The sequence below is a fragment of the Sceloporus undulatus genome, chromosome 1 (assembly GCF_019175285.1).
Source record: "Sceloporus undulatus isolate JIND9_A2432 ecotype Alabama chromosome 1, SceUnd_v1.1, whole genome shotgun sequence".
In the NCBI taxonomy this organism is placed as follows: domain Eukaryota; kingdom Metazoa; phylum Chordata; class Lepidosauria; order Squamata; family Phrynosomatidae; genus Sceloporus; species Sceloporus undulatus.
Genome location: NC_056522.1, coordinates 1977936 through 1994422, shown reverse-complemented (window position 1 = coordinate 1994422; position 16487 = coordinate 1977936). Strand labels below are relative to the sequence as shown.

Sequence of the window (16487 nt, the reverse complement as noted above, 5' to 3'; positions counted from 1 at the left end):
CCAAGGCGGATTCCATAACACAGTAAAAAGCTGTGGGGGGGGGGAATTAAAAACATCACAATAAAACACTATAAATGGTTTTTTAAAACATATGAAAATTAAAAACAGATTGAATCCTCTCCCCCCCCCCTTTGCAATGTGTTTGTGTCCTAAGCAGCATCTGCACCACAGAAATAATGCCATTTGGCACTGCTTTATCTGCTATGGCTCAGTGCTATGGAATTAAAGCAGTGTGGCACCCCTTCAGTTGCCAAATCCTGGGGTTGGTAGTTTGTTGAGGCACCATTGCTCTGTCGGACCAGGCAGAATCCCTCGCCAAACTCCAAATCCCAGGATTGTGTAAGACACATCCTGGCAGTTAAAGTGGTGCCAGGCTGCTTTAATGCATCAGGGCTACACAATGGGAAAAGGGGAAGACTGCATTCCAGCTGGATGGACTCAAAGCAAGGAAAGCCCCAGCAGCTGCCCTGGGTTTGCAAGGCCTGAGTGTGTCTGAGAGGACAAGGAGACTTGAGGGTTTCCAAGAGAACTTGGCTTCCAACTAGCAAGTTGCAAAGGATTCCCAAAGGTCAACCAGGGCAGCCCCTGAAAGCCAGGACAGAAACTGCACAGTTGAAGGGGCCATGAGACAGCGCACTTGGATCCAAAACACACAACAGAAATAACCCAATTTGAGACTGCTTTAACTCCCCTGGCTTAGTGCTAGGGAATTCTGGGAACTGTACTTCTGGGAGACCTTTCACCTTTTCCTCTGTCAGAGAGCTCTGGTGCCAAGGACCTCATAGCACTGAACCCTGGCAGTTCAAGCAGTGTCCAAGGAGAGCTGGACTGGATGGCTTTTGGGCTTCCCTTCCAACTCTAGGGCTCTCTGTCTTCCTACCTGGCAGGAGAAGGGTTTGGGCTGGATGGATAGCCCTTGGAGGGGTCCCTTCCAAGTCTAGGAGTCTACTTTGCCAAGCAGTCCCTCTCTCCCTCCAATGCCTAGCTAAATAATAATAATAAAATTTTATGTATGTTTCCCCGCCTCTCCCGATGGATCGAAGTGGGGTTACGGGCTGATAAAGACAAGTATATACGACAGTCTTATAAAATACGAAGACAATATGACACCAATAACATCAGTCCATCAAACATCCAGGGGCAAGGCAGAATATCATTGTCAGACAGGCATATTGGTCTTCACTCCTCGGGGGGGGGGGGGGGGGAGCTTGGTGAAAGAGCACGGTTTTAAGTCTCTTTTAAAATGTTTCCAAGGGGGTCGTGAGACGGAGCTCCTCAGGAAGACTATTCCACATCCTCAGGGCCATTAGTGTAAAGGCCTTTTGGGATGAGTGTGGCATCCCCTGGAAAGCCCAGGGGGTGCACCCCCTCCCAGGATAGCAATGTCTACCGAGAATAGGATGTGATGGCCTCGCTGGCAAACCACGAGATCATGACTCACCTTCTGGTTGACAATGCTTTATCCATAATTGGATAAGCCCATGTACACATCTTGCTCCCCTTTGCTAATTAGAAATCTCCTGAGTACACATTGGTCCCTGATTCCACAAATTGCCTTCTGATGTACTATGAGATAATGTAAAACCTAATGTAACCCTGATGTGAATAAAAAGTGCTGGCCAAGACCTGGCCAGCAGAAGAAGCTTTGCACCCCCATTCCTGTCTCTGCGTCTCTGCCGCGACAGATGAGGAAACATATTTGGAAGATGGTGTTTCCAATAGATTCTTGCCGGATGATCTGAGTGTTCAGGGCAGATTATATGGGGAGATGCGGTCCCTCAAGTAACTCGGGCCCAAGCCATGTAGGGCTTTATAGGCAATAACCAACCCCTTGTCCTCTGCCCAGAAGCAGATAGGGAGCCAGGGAAGAGCTTTCAGCTTAGGTGTTATATGGTCAAACCTAGACGCACCAGTGACCAGTCTGGCTGCCATGTTTTGTACTAACTGAAGCTTCAGAGTTTGGTACAAGAGTAGCTCCATGTGGAGCGCATTACAGAAATCCAAGCGAGAGGTTCCCAGAGCACGTACCACCCTTTCAAGGTCCCTTTGGCCCAGGAAGGGTCGCAGTTGGCGTATCAACCGAAGTTGACAGCAAGCACTTCTGGCTGTCGCATCTACTTGAGATGTCAACTGCAGGGACCAGTCCAGAAGTACTCCTAAACTCCCAAAGATCTGGACCAGTCCTGGGCCCAGCACAGAAGGCAAGAGGAGCCTCATCATCCTCCCCTTGGCTGAGCCCCCGCCTTTGGGCCTCTCCTGGGGAAGCAGCAGCAGGCGCTCTGCACGTGCTCAGAGGCCTTGGGGAGGGGCCCAATCCCTTGCCTCCTCCCCTTCCTCCCTTTCGCTTTCGAATCTTTCGATCGCTTCTTCCCTTTCCTCCCCAGAGAGAGGCAGCAGCAGCAGCAGCAGCAGCAGCCATGCAGGGTCCCGATCCGGAGGAAGGGCCTGTCCTGCCGGGGGAGTCCTCCCTTTGGGGCCCCCAGGAGGAGGAGGAGGAGGGGGCCAGGCCCCCCAGGGCCAAGGGGAGGCCCCAGGAGGAGGAAGACCAGGCCCCCTTTTCCCTGCGCTCCCTTCTGCCCTCCTGGCTGCGATCCAACTCCCCCCAAGAGGTAAAGGAAGGGGCCCTCTGTGCATGCTCAGAGGCTCCCCGGCCCAGCCCTGGCTGCCTTCTCTCGGTCGGGATCCAGGGGGCTGGACTAAAGAAAGGACACTCCTTGCCCATAGAGGAACACTGGAGAAGACTGGCCCATGCTAAGCACTTCCCCAATGTATCCCAATGGGCAACTATGTTGCAATCTTTCCCTATAGGCAAGTAGTCCCCAGTGTATCCCCATGGCCATATATTCCACAGTGTATCCCTATGAGCAGATAATTCCCAATGGTTCCCTATAGGCAAGTAGTCCCCAGTTCAGGGGCCCTCAAACTGTGCCCTTTAAGGGATTGTGGACCTCAGCTCCCAGAATCCCAGACTATTGGCCAACAAGGCTGAGGCTTCTGGGATCTGAAATCCCAAAGCTCTTCTTAAAGGGCACAGTTTGGGGACCACTGCCCCAATGTATCCCTATGGGCACCTATTTTACAATGTTTCCCTATAAGCACGTAATAACAACTTCCTCAATGACAACAACCCCAACAAGGGAGTATGCCAGTTTTCCTGTGTGTAAAAGGGTGGCAGGTGTTTCCCAGAACTGGGATTTCCTGGAGCTGGTAAAGAAGAAAATGAAAGCAAAAGTGGAGAGCAAAAGGGCATCCTCTGCCTAAATGTCTCCTCCTCCCAGCTGTATGCCATTCCTTGCCAAGGGAAAACCAGTCAACCCAGAACTACAGGTCCTGAGCCAGCCTGTGATTCAACAGGTGCAGCGGAAAAGGCAAAAGACCCAGAGAGACATAGGGCCTGAACAGACAAGCCAAAATAAAGCTGCTTTGGGTCACTTTGGAGGTATGCTGTTTAAATGACACAGGCATCTTAAGAGGCCAGTAGCTGCGCCAAATCTATGCTCCAGTCCTTAGGATTGGAGCATGGCTTTAGTATAGCTTCTAGACTCTTAGGACTCATGCATCATTTAAACAACATATCTCCAAAGTGACCTGAAGCAGCTTTATTTTGGCCTGTCTGTTCAGGCCCATAGTTCCCTTCTGTGCCACTTTGCTGCCAGGGACAAGGAAGGAAGGCCAAGGTGGTGCCCAGTAAGGAAAGAAACAGAGCGAGCATTTGATTTCTAAATCTGGGTTTTGTCTTCTTATTTCTTTCCTTTCTCTTAATAGGGGATTCCCAAAGCTCCCCTCCATATTCACGGGGATCTGTTTTGGACTCACCCACCCCCTGTAAAAATGGAGACTCACTCGCCGATATTCAAGCCCCATAGGTTTGACTAGGGTACATGCCTGCGGGTGCACATGAGGGCATACCCCATTGAAATTAACAGAGGTCCCCCCTCCATGAATATTCAAGACTGCAGATCTCAAGTCCGTGGGAACGGAGGGGCAACTATACTTTGGCTACTATGGGCCATGACTTAGTAATGGGACATTTTTCTGACAACTAGGCTGAAATTAAGCTGGCGCAGGTTCAGAGAAGGGCAAACTGGGATAATAAGAAGGTAAAATTTTGGGAGAAAAGTGGGAGATGATGATGATGATGATCCCTTTCAAGCAATATTATTGATTTTATAACCCCTTTTGGCTCCTTATTTCCCACATGCAACAAGTGATCTGATTCCAGGTGGTGTGCAGGATTATGCACACAATGGAAAGTGAAAATCTAACCTTTCAAGCAGCTCGTCTTGTCTTGACCCAACTGAGGGTCTTCCCTTTTTGCTCCTCTTAAAGAGAGACCCTCTTTCTATTTACACAGCATCCCAACCACCAAGAGCCCTCCGGAAGCAGAAGCGGTTCAGCGGTAGACAGAGTGACTATCTGTGAAAGCACAGGCTCTCTTGAGTCCATCCTCCAGGTAAGTCCTCTTGTGTTCTAATTCCAGCTTTGCAGAATAATTATTTTGGTGCTGAAAACTGACTCAGGTTACTGCAAAAAAAGTAATTTTTATTGGTAGCAACTGATGCAGCAGATGGTACTCAGCAAAGAAGCCTTCCAGCCCTTCTACTGACAAAGCCCAGCATCCCTTCATAGACAATGGAAGAACTGGGCTCCTAAATCTCCAATTCTACCCAGAGTATCACACAGACAGCAATCCAATTCCCTGTAGAGTCCATAGGGACCTTGAGGTAGGAGGCAAATACTCCAAGGGCTTATTATGCAGTGGGCCCTCCACATTCACTAGGGTTGGGGGCATGGGATTCCCATGGAAGTGGAAAACTCTAGGAAACTCTAGATCCTCCACTACAACTCTGTGGCCAACATCAGCTGGACGTTGACCATAGAATCATACTGGAGGACCTTCACATGCCTAGAGAAGTGTTTTCTCTAGGAAACTCTAGGTCCTCCAGTGTGACTCTATGGTCAATTCCCAACGGAGTCACATTGGAGGACCTAGACATTCCTAGAGAGAACAAATCAGTTACATTTGTGAATAATGAAATCTGCAGAAGCAAAAACCACATCTCAAAGCCACAACTGAGGACCATCGTGACATTGCACAGAATCCACAATGGATTCCGCACAATGTCATGATTGTCACCAATTGGGATGGCTGTCAAAGAGGATTAAATATATTCATGGAGGCAAGATTTCTGAACAAATCTTGCCATGAAACGCCCATGATAGGTTCATTTTAGGGCTGCCATAAGTTGGAAAGTACTTGAAGGCATACACCAAGAAATGAAAGAGGCCTTTTCTATCCAACGCGCTCCTTTATAGCTGCTGTATGGCTCAGATCATCCAGCATGGCATAGTGGTTTGGGGGTTGGACTAGGACTTTGGAGACCAGGATTCGGTTCCTGGCTCGGCCATGAAACCCACTGAGGGAGCTTGGGAAGTCGCCAAGAAATCTTGCCAAGAAAACTCTGTGGTAGGGTTGCCGTAAGTCAGAAACAACTTGAAGGCACACAACAACCACAACAACAAACTATTTGGATTGCTGTATTTTATCTCAACCAGAAACAGTGTTTGGGGGAAAACAGACCAAAAGGTGCTGTCAACTCCTTTGCATCTTCCTGTTTGTGGACTGTTCGTGGGGACACTATGCCCCCTGCCCTATTTGAAATAAGAATAAACCCCCACAACCCAGCTATAGCAATTTGATGCCATCTTAACTACCATGTTTGCAACCTGTGGAATGCTGGGAACTGTAGTTTGATAGTGTGATGCGTCTCTTGGAGACTTCCTCTGACCTCTGGCACTTAGGGGAGCTCTTCATTAGAGAATTCCAATTTCATCACTCAACTACAAATCCCAGGATTCCATAGTGTGGATCCGTGACAGAGTGGTTTTAAACTGTTTTAACAGTGTGGCAGATCATAAACTCTCCAACCTGCTCTCTGCCTTGAAGAGTTGCCCATGATGCCTTGTTCTCTCCTGTAACATGACTCTCCATTGGTTTCACTCGAAAGCCTGCAATCATAGAGTCAGAGAGTTGGAAGGGACTCCCAAGGAACATTCATTCCAACCCTCTTCTGCCATGTAGGAAAACAATATCAAAGTCCTCCTGTGACAGATGCCCCTCCAGCCTCTGTTTAAAAATCTCCAAAGAAGGAGACCCCATCTTCCTCCACTATCAAACAGCTATTACCCTCAGGAGGTGGGTTGAGGTGGAATCTCGTTTCTTGTAGTTGGAATCCATTACTCTGGGTCCTGTTCTCTGGAACAGCAGAAAACAAGCTTGCTCCATCCTCATTATGACACATCTTCAAATATATAAAGATAGCTATCATGTCATCCCGTAATCTTCTCTTCTCCAAGCTAAATCTACCCAGATCCCTCAGCAACTCCTCATAGGGCTTCATGGTTTCTAGACCTTTCACCATTCTGGTTGTCCTCCTCTGGACAATTATCCAACCTCCAAAGAAGGAAACTCCAACACACAATCCTAAAGTTGAGGTGGAACCTCTTTTCCTGTAGTTTGCATCCATTGCTCCATGTCCTATTCTCTGGAGTAGCAGAAAACAAGCTTACTCCATCCTCAATATGACATTCCTTCATATACTTAAGCATGGATCTCATATCACATTTTAACCTTCTCTTCTCCAGGCTGAACATACCCAGCTCCCTCAGCTGCTCCTCATAGGGCCTGATGGTTTCCAGACCTTCTGTCACTTTGGTCACCCTTCTCTGGACACGCTATGGCTTCTCAGCATCCTATCTCAAACTTTTCCTCCTTTGCAGGTTCTGAGGGAGTCCTCGCACCCCATGGTCAAGGAATTTCTCCAGGCCCAGGAGACACAATTCCGAATCTTTGCCCACCTTCTTCACGAGAATGAGCAGCTGAAATGCAACTGGAAGGCCTCAGCGTTGCAGCCATCATCTGAGAGGCAGCATTGGCAGCAGAGACATACAGAGGAGGCACAAATGTCTGAGAGGCAGCATTGCCAGCAGAGATACAATGGGGAGGTGCAAATATTCCAGCCTCCGGGTGAGACTCAACCACCGCAGCAAGAGCATTGGGAGACAAAGAAAAACCATAAACCAGGATTGCAGAAATCATCCCACCAAAAATGGAGCTTTCCATGGTCTAATACAGGTGAGTGAAACAGCCCCCGGGGGTAAGGCTGAAGGGGAAGAGCTGGAGTATGAGACATGGAAGGATGCCGGAATCATCTTGTTACCCAAGTTTCTGGGGTCCCAGAAGGGTACAAATTAATATGTGTAGGGGAATTTTAATAGCTCAAATAAAATAATACTTTGGCCGGGGCAATATCAGCCTTGGGACTAAACTTTATCCCAGTTTCAAATCACACAGAACTCCAGAGGCACTTGAAATAGGTTTCTGTATTTTTATTAAGGAAATAATCAACACATGCACACAACACGTTCACACACATACACACAAGAACTAAGAAACAAAGGTGGGAGAAGTGGGGTAGTGGAAGCCTTGCTAACAGTGATACGTTACCGATCGTGGAGTGTGGTTGAAATCAATGGGAGTCTGGAACGGAGAGGGCTCAATAGCTGCCGAGGGATGTGGGGTGGCAGGCGCACTGAGGAGTCTAAAAACTGACAGCATCCCTGTCTGCTTGTAAACTAGGCCAAGGAACTGTTGTTTAAACACTAATATTTATACGCAAAACCTTATCTTGGGGGCAGAGGCCAAGGAATAAAAGCATTAGACTCTTGCTAAATGGTTTTCCAGGAGGAAAAGAATGGTCAGGAGCTGTAGTAAATATTCAAGTGACTGGTGTGAATACCTTAGACAAAAGGATTTGCATTCTTAGCTGGAATGTCCCTGTCCTAGGTATGTGCATGCAGTCACCTTCCTTGGCCATGACCCCATTGTCTCCCTCTTAAGACAAAAGGGATTATGCCGGTGCCTCCTATCATGGTGCCTTACTTGCTAGTGCTAACCAATTTTCCAAGTATAAAGTGACCAGGCTTTATACTGGAATCATTCCTAGGTCACTCACCCCAGTGTCCCTTTTAACATTAACTTGATATTAAATATGAGGGGAGATCGGGGGTCTGGTCCCAGGGTAACAGTTTCTCCTGACAGATTCAAAGTATGGTGGCGATGGTTTGGTCGTGCAGTCAGTGGACAGCCCAGTACAATTCCAGCATAGCTACACTGGCATCGATCTGCACTATATGATTATCTCTTGGTTTCAGTCTACCAGGGGTTATTAACTGACATAGAATCACAGAATTGGAGAAGTCCCCCAGGGGCCATCTACTCTCCATTTTGCCATGCAAGGAGACACGATCCAAGCACCCCTTCTAACAGATGGCCATCCAGCATCTGCTGACAAACCCTGGAGCATTATGTGTGGCCTATGGACCACCCTTTCTTCAGCCCTGATATAAACCAAGAGGACCTACAAATGCCTAGAGAAGTGTTTTCTCTAGGAAACTCTAGGTCTTCCAGGGTGACTCTATGGTCAGCTTCCAGCAGAGTCACATTGGAGGACCTATAAAGAACATATCAGTTAAATTTGTGAATAATGAAATCCCCAGAAGCAAAAGCCACAACTGGTGACCATCACGACATTGTGCAGTCCAGAAGTGGATTCCACACAATGTCATGATAGTCACCAATTGGGATGGCTGTCAGAGGAGATTAAACATATTCATGGAAGCAAGGTTTCTGAACAAATCTTGCCAAGAAAGCCCCATGATATTTTCATCTTAGGGATGACTTAAGCTGGAGAGTACTTGAAGGCATACACCAAGAAAAGAAAGAGAGCTTTTCTATCCAACACATTCCGTTATGACTACTGTATGTGTCCTTTTGGGAGTTGGAGCCCTTTGGTTGCTGCAAAGTGTTGGGTGGAAGCACTGTTGTTGATTTCCTTTTCAGCAGCAGCGTGTCCAAGGGAATTCTGGTCCTCACCACCTTCTCTTCTCCTTTCCAGACTTTCTGGTGCAAGTTTTGACTACTGGTAAGACTGGTGGCTGTGAAAAGCAGTTCTTAGATGGTGTCTCTAAGCACCTGTCGTACCATCGGATCAACCTCCAGGTGGACAGTTACGAAGGAAACTCCAGCCGCTTCCTGTTGGTCTTCTGCCCCATTGCTTCCCGGATAGGCACCGACATTGAAAACGCTCTTGAGGGGCTGAGCAGCAGTAAGTAGTTCGGTCTGGGTTCGGAGTGGACGGGTGAACCTCTTGCTACCCAAAACAACAATTGGCTTGTGAGAAGCTTGGAGGACTTGGACCAAATCCCTGTTGGTGACTTATGCTGGTCTGTTATGCAAGTGGTTGCACTTTCTAGGAGGATGTCCAAAGTTGATGTCCTTCTCAGGCTCAGGCGAGTGCTACTATGGGTCCTTGGTATCCACTGGGGTTTAGTTCCAGGACATCCCATGGATTCCAAAATCCTCAGATCCTCAAGTCCCATTATATTACAATGCCGTAGTAAAATGGTGACCCTTATACAAAATCAATGATTGCTTTTTGGATTTTATTTTCTTGGGGGATATTTTCATCCATGTATGCAGAATCCATGTAGGGCTATGCAAAATCCATGGATATGGAAAAGTGACTGTAGAAATCTTACACAATGGTATACGCAAGATATTGCTGCCAAAGGGGACTTCCCTTCCACTGTAACTCCTGGAGAAGTTAGAAGGTCTGGCCTGGTGAATCAAGGATCTTGCTTTATTTTTAGGGAAAGAAATGCACTTCTGTCTCTCATCCTGACAGACCAAAATCTGGGCCTCACATCCAACTCCTGAGGGCCCTTTGGCAACTCCTAAAGACTCCAGATATACACGTTCCCCCAAAAAACAAGCCACACTTGGCCCACCACAGATAGAGATGCTGGGGCTCCCTTTGTCCCCCACTGTCCCTCAAAAAACTCCTCCATAAGACATTACAATTAGCCATATTTTGGCTGCTTCCCAAAACCAGTTCTCTTCCCTTGGTGTTTTTCCATCTCTGGTTCAGCCAGCCATTCATCTAGCTTCGTCATCAAGAAAAAAGAAAAGGGATCATCTATTCATTAGCAGGTCTCCCTTCATTGTTTCTTTAATATTGCACCAGGTCAGGACCCTTGAGGCATCCGAGTTCTTTATCCCAGAGACTTTGTTCAGGTTGAGGCTCCCTTATCCAGAATTCCAAAATCCCAAATTCTCCAAACTTGTCCACATGAGTGAGATAATGACACTTTTGCTTTCTGATGGTTCACTGTACACAAACCTTGTTTCATGCACAAAATTTTATTAACAATACAGTGTATAAAATTACCTTCAGCATGTGTATAAGGTGTAAATGAAACATAAATGATTTTCATGTTTAGACTTGGGTCCCATCTCCAAGATAACATCATGTACAGTGGAATCTTGTTATCCGCTGGGGTTTGGTTCCAGGATTCCCTATGGATAACAAAATCCATGGACACTCAAGTTCTGTTAAATATAATGGTAGAGCAAAATGGTGTCCCTTATATAAAATGAAAATCAAAGTTTGGTATTTGGAATTTATACTTTTTTGGAATATTTTCAAGCCGTGGATGCTTGAATCTGTGGATAAGGAGGGTCGACTGTATATCTGCCGGACAATGACCATAGAATTGTGCCGGAAGAGCTACAAAACATGTCTCATGGAGTGTTCTCTCAAGGAATCTGTAGGTCCTTCAGTGCAACTTTTGGTTAAAGTTGTCTATAGAGTTGCACTGGAGAACCTAGATTCCTAGAGAAAACATATTAATAAAATCAGTGAATAATCAAATCCACAAAAATCATATCTGCAGATGTGAAGGGACGACTGTACAGACGCCCCTCCTTTTTCGCAGGGGATCTGTTCCAGACCACCTCACGAAAATGGAGTTTCGCATATATTCAAATCCCATTGGCTTGAATATAGGCCCGCGGCTGCAGGAGCACACAGACATGCGCCTCGGACACGCACCCCATTGTTTCCCCCCTCCATTCATCCCTTGTGTATAAGCGAGGGATGCGAGTTTCAAAACCACAAGAACGGAGGGAGGACTGTATATGCAAATATTCCAAAATTGAAATAATTCTGAGAACCCAAACACTTCTGGTCCCAAGCTTTTTCATAGAATCATAAAATCATAGAGTTGGAAGAGACCGCAAGGGCCATCCAGTTCAACCCCCTTCTGCCATGCAGGAACTCTCAATCAAAACATCCCCAACTGATGGCCATCCAGCCTCTGCTTAAAGACCTCCAAAGAAGGAGACTCCACCACTCTCCAAGGAAAAAATGTGTTCCACTGTCAAACAGCCTTACTGTCAGGAAGTTCTTCTTAATGTTGAGCTGGAATCGCTTTTCCTGTAATCTCTTTTCCCTTTTGCGTAAGGGAGACTCAGGGGCTGTATAGATGGGTGGCATGCAGCCAGCCTTTTACTGGCCGGATTGTGCAAAAAGGAGCCACAAAAAGCGGCTCCTTTTTGCACCCTCTAAAAGGCGCCATAGCCACTGCAGCACAGCTTTGTGACTCCCCTTTGGTGCTGCATCATGTGGCTGCAGCATCGGAGGAGTGTCATGATGGCGCATGTTGTCTGGAAGGGCACATGCCATCATGACAGTCTGTGAGCAGAGTCAGGGCATCTAGCGTGTGGACACTGATCCCTGACTCCGTCCACAGGCCGGTACAAAGTATACTACCTCAGCCTCATTCTTTCCCCACTATTCCTACAAAGGTTCCCATATAGTATGTCAGAGCCATGGGAATCCCTCCAGCTCCGTCGTACCAGCTCTGACTGGCAGCTGGGACTCTTTGGGGATGCAGGAAAGCCCTTTTTCATAGCTCTAGAATCTGGGACTGTCAGCAAAGCAAAGAGGGAAGCTGCCTTTATCTTGAACCAGACCCTTGAGGATTGCCAGCTCTGTGGAAAGCACAGTTTTCTTGGGTTTGCTAGTCCTGCATGGGGATTCCTGGCCTTCCCTACTGGTGGCTTTCCAGCCAAGGACTAATCCATCCCGACCCTGTTTAGCATCCAAACTCAGTCACAGCCAGGTATGTTCAGGATGGCATGATGGCTCAGTACAAGAGGCCTCCTAGTCTTGTGAGCAGGTCATCTATTTCCATGGCTGCAGTTCATCACCTGGTGGGCTTCCACAATCTCTTTCCCCCTGTGCCTAGAGACCTCCATTGATCCCTTTCTCGGTCATCCCTCCATTTCCCTGCCGATACCTCCATGGTGTCTGTCTTGCTTCTCCTTCCAGGTGTGTCGAAGACCCTCTTGGTTGTGCTGCACCACAAACCAAAGGACAGCCACCACCTCTTTGTGGACACCAAGCTCCAAGGACAGCACCGGGCTCTGGTGCGAACTGTCCATGCCCGCTACACGGTTCAAGATGGCCTCTACGCCTGCCAGATGAACGAGGAGGCCATGGCTGATGTGGCCAAAGTCATCAAGGATCTCTCCAGAGAGGGATGAGGGGAGGCCCAGCCATGCCTGGCCCTCTGTTTCAAAATCATAATGGATGTGTTTGTGGATTAGGGCTGTTAGTGAACTCCACCTAAACACTGGGAAGAACCTCCTGAGGGTAAGAGCTGCTAAATTGTGGAAGGTGCTGCTGCCTCTCCTACTTTGGAGGCTATTTTTAAGCAAAGGCTGGATATCCATTGGTCACAGGGAGGGTTTGGGTTGTGTCTTCCTGCATGGCAGAATAAGGTAGGACTGGATGAACTTTGGGGGTCCCTTCCAACTCCAGGATTCTGCGGTTAAGTGATATTGCTGCAGTGCATGCTGAGAGCCAGTTTGGGTGTTTAAGTGTTGAGTAAGACTTGGGTTCAAATCTCTGCTCAACCTGATAAAGTGGCTATACAGATTAGCCCAAAGGGGCAGTGAGACACCGCCTTTTTTTGCCCCAGATTAGGGCCACGGCAACTGCATGCCACAGCCCCGATCCAGCCTTCGGAGGACGCAAAAAGAAGTGCCAAAATGCCCTTCTTGCACCCTCTAAAGGGCACCATGTCCACTGCAGCATGGCATGATGACGCCCTTTTGGTGTTGCATCGTGTAGATGCAGCACCAGAGTGGCATCATCATGGTGCGCGTCATGTACATGGGTGCGTGCGAAAATGGCGTCATGGGTGTGGGGTCATGGCATCGAGCATGTAGGTGCTACGCTGTGACCATCCACAGGCTGGCCTTTTGGGCCCATCTGTAGAGGCTCAAAACTTCCTGGATAACCTTTCTAGTGTCACTCAATGGCAACGAGTGTGTAGCTCTCCCCATCCCTAGTATTACTTGCTTGTAGGGTACCTCCTCCAAGCTTGTATTGCACAGCCAGAGGAAGGAGCAGCTTCTACCTCCCAACAACAATGTCCTCTCAACATTATCATAATCCAAAGTATTATGGGGTTGGCCTGGCCTCAAGTTGGCAAGACCCATTAGCTTTGCCAAAGACCTGCTCTTGGTGAAAATGGAAATGCCTGGAAATTGAAACCAGTAGTGCTGCCTATATGTATGTATAGTGGAAGAGGTTAACCCACTCCCAGTGCTCCAGTACAATCCAGCACTGGGAGGTCTGAGCAGAGTCCTTGTGGCATCTTTTACATTTGCAAGTCCCCTTATAGAAGGAATTAGAGACTGGTCTGATGCACAATGTCTGCATTCTGTCCAGTTTTGCAGAAGCACAGTGGTGCATGTAAAGGTGTGCACTCAGCCAATGCCCGTCTGTCTGCCCTTGCTGAAATTGGTAATGATAGTCCTTTTGGTTTTGGTTGCACAGCATCCTCCTTCAACACAAGGGCCAAACAATTCAATCAGTGTGTGAACTCCAAGTGTAGAGATTTCTGCTGTGCAACCAATACAGGATCTCTGTCTCTCTGTCATGCCTCACACCGAAAACTCACTGCTGGAGTCACACACTTGTTCTTCTTGCATGGGAATGTCACAGAGGCTGCATCTGCACTGCCAAAATAATCCAACTTTACACCACTTTAATTGCCATGGCTCTGTGCAATGGAATCCTGGGAGATGTAGTCTTGTGAGACATTTAGCCTTCTCTGTCAGAAAGCTCTGGTGCCACAACAAACTACAATTCCCAGAATTCCACCGCACTGGACCATGGTAGTTAAAGTGTTGTCAAACTAGGATTATTTCTGCTGTGTGGATGCAGCCAGACAAGCCAATGAAGAGTGTTCATAGACAAGTCAGACATAAAGAGTGAAACCTGGCATTTACTACAGAGACTGGAGTGTACTGTAATTTTGTACTTAAGTTTTTTGTCTGCATGTGCCTGAATTCGAATGGGTGGCTGTTGCCCAGTTTCTTCTAGGAGGCCACAGGTAGCTTTTAAAATTCTTGCATGGGTTTGGACCGAAGGAAGGAAGCGTAAAACAATGTGTGACCCAAAGAAAATATTAAATAAAGCTAATATTTAAGCAGTTGTGCTAAGATAAAACGTTTTTCTCCATTAAATTTAATCTATATACATTCAAATAGTTCAGGATCACACCTGTCAGGTTCCTACCTGCTGCAAGGGTTTCTGAGCGTTCGTTTCAGAGGTGTTTTCCCCCAAAGCTTGGAAAAATTATCCTTTTGTTGTTGTTCTTTGGGTTTCCCCCCCGAATAACTTTATTGGTATTTCATTACAAACAGAATCACATTATCAAAACAGAATATTCTTCCCTTGAATGGTATCGTGTCTAGTTCTTGCGTTTGCTAACCGATTCCTTTTCCATGAGTTTACACCGATTCTCCATTTCACATTTTAATCATCAGCTAAGATCTTCAACAATATTCTTTTTCATCTGTATTTCTTTAGTTATTCAGTGTTGCTTTCTTCCCCTAAGAATCCCTTCGCTGTTTTATTCTTCCTTTCGTTTTTCATTTGAGTCTTCCTAAACTTTACCAAGGTATAAAACAGTTGTTTACCGTATAGATTTCCTTTGTGTTCACCTGTGTTTGCTATTTACGGTCCTCTTTAAGTAGCTCTTCTTTAACTCCCCGTATCTCTTTGCAGCATTCTACTATTGGGAGCCATTCTTTTTCGAATCTTTCCACATTTTTATTTTTCATTTCATGAGATAGTTTGTCCATCATTCTCATGTCATGCATCATTTTGGAGCGCATGTCCCAAAATCCCCTGTCCAATGTGAGCACTACAGGTTCAGAAAGGCACCAGCAAACTGGAAAATGTTTGGAGCTGACCAAGAAGGGGAAATGGTCTCATGATCAGTGGAAAACGGTGTCTTGCGGTGTCAAATCCCTCACTTTTTAATTGACATAGTTAATTACATTTATAAAACTCTGCCTCCTTCCCTGTTGCCTGTTCTCTGGTTTTAGCTGCACTTTGCACAGCAGCCACAAAAGAAACGGATTTCCCCAGCAATGATGTTTTCTTCTGGACTGTTCCTTGTCATAATCCTAAGTACTTTGGAGCGGCTTGGTCTCAGGTGGCAGCACCCATTGGCTTTACCAAAGACCTGGTGGAAACTCCTAGTAATTGGAATCAACAGCGCTGCCTCCACTTTTGGGCTCTGTATTTGGTGCATTAGTGTAGTAATTGTCCTGGTGAGAGTGTGTGTTTTTCCAGTTTGCAACTACATCCCTGCCTGGGAGTAGCAGTAAAGGGAGAGGAGTGCGTGTTCGACCTGGAGAAAATGGGGAGGATGCTGCCCCAAAAACAATGGATGCAAACTACAAGCAAGAAAATCCTAGTTAAATATTAGATAGTATGAAATATTCCAACAATGGAATGAATTGCCTTGAGGTTGGATTCTCCTTCATCATGGAGGAAGGCAGATGACCATCGCTTGGGATGCTGGGTTTCTTGCATTGGCAAAAGGGAGCTGGGCGGGCTGGTCCTTAAGGGTCTCTTCCAATAGGTCTAAAATTTAAGTTGACTGGGGGATCTTTGCAGTAGCGCCATTCTACAGAATCCTGGGAGTTGTAGTTTTACTGGGTATCTAGCCTTCTCTTTTGCCACAAATGCCGGTGCCCCTCATAAAACTACAGATCCCAGGATTCTGTAGGATGGAGCCATAGCATTATTCCTACAGCTGTAGATGTACCTCCATCCCAGGTTAATTTTTTCCCCAGAACTAGGCTTTTGTTAACTCCTCATTTGGGGGCTCAAAATTCTTTAATTTTACAGGTTTTGATTTTAGACCTGACTGAATTTAGTGGCTCTCACGAATCTAGTAAAAAACAAGAAGTAGATCCCAAATGCCCGAGATCTGCCCGATCCTAACAAACCACACTTAAAATATTTCCAAGGTGTCTGTCTACATTTTCGGCTACCCTTTCTCCATTGATGTTCAAAGCAGCTCTGAAGGGAAGGGGGAGTTTCCCCCCCAGAAGCAAGCTTGTTTTCTGCTGCTCCAGAGAATAGGACACAGAGCAATGGATACAAGCCACAGGGAAAGAAATTCCATCTGAACATTAGGAGGAACTTCCTGGCAGTAAGAGCTGTTTGACAGTGGGATATATCCCCTTGGAAAGTAGTGGAGTCTCCTTCTTTGGA

General features: G+C 46.8%; 1 protein-coding gene across 1 annotated transcript; it reads left to right on the top strand.

Moving 5' to 3' along the window:
• The first annotated feature begins 2352 nt into the window (after positions 1-2352).
• Positions 2353-14900, top strand: LOC121919087. The gene is made up of 5 exons (XM_042445306.1): positions 2353-2609; positions 4355-4453; positions 6781-7135; positions 8958-9167; positions 12234-14900. The coding sequence occupies exons 1-5, from the start codon at positions 2418-2420 to the stop codon at positions 12446-12448; spliced, it is 1071 nt and encodes a 356-aa protein (XP_042301240.1). The 5' UTR covers positions 2353-2417; the 3' UTR covers positions 12449-14900.
• Positions 14901-16487: the final 1587 nt, after the last annotated feature.

What these genes read in the sequence shown, in the direction of transcription:
- LOC121919087 (XM_042445306.1), top strand. Translation starts at nt 2,418, where the DNA reads ATGCAGGGTCCCGATCCGGAGGAAGGGCCTGTCCTGCCGGGGGAGTCC. An exon ending in CTTTCCATGGTCTAATACAG is followed by an intron (nt 7,136 to 8,957) that starts GTGAGTGAAACA and finishes TCTCCTTTCCAG; the next exon opens with ACTTTCTGGTGCAAGTTTTG. An exon ending in TCTTGAGGGGCTGAGCAGCA is followed by an intron (nt 9,168 to 12,233) that starts GTAAGTAGTTCG and finishes TTCTCCTTCCAG; the next exon opens with GTGTGTCGAAGACCCTCTTG.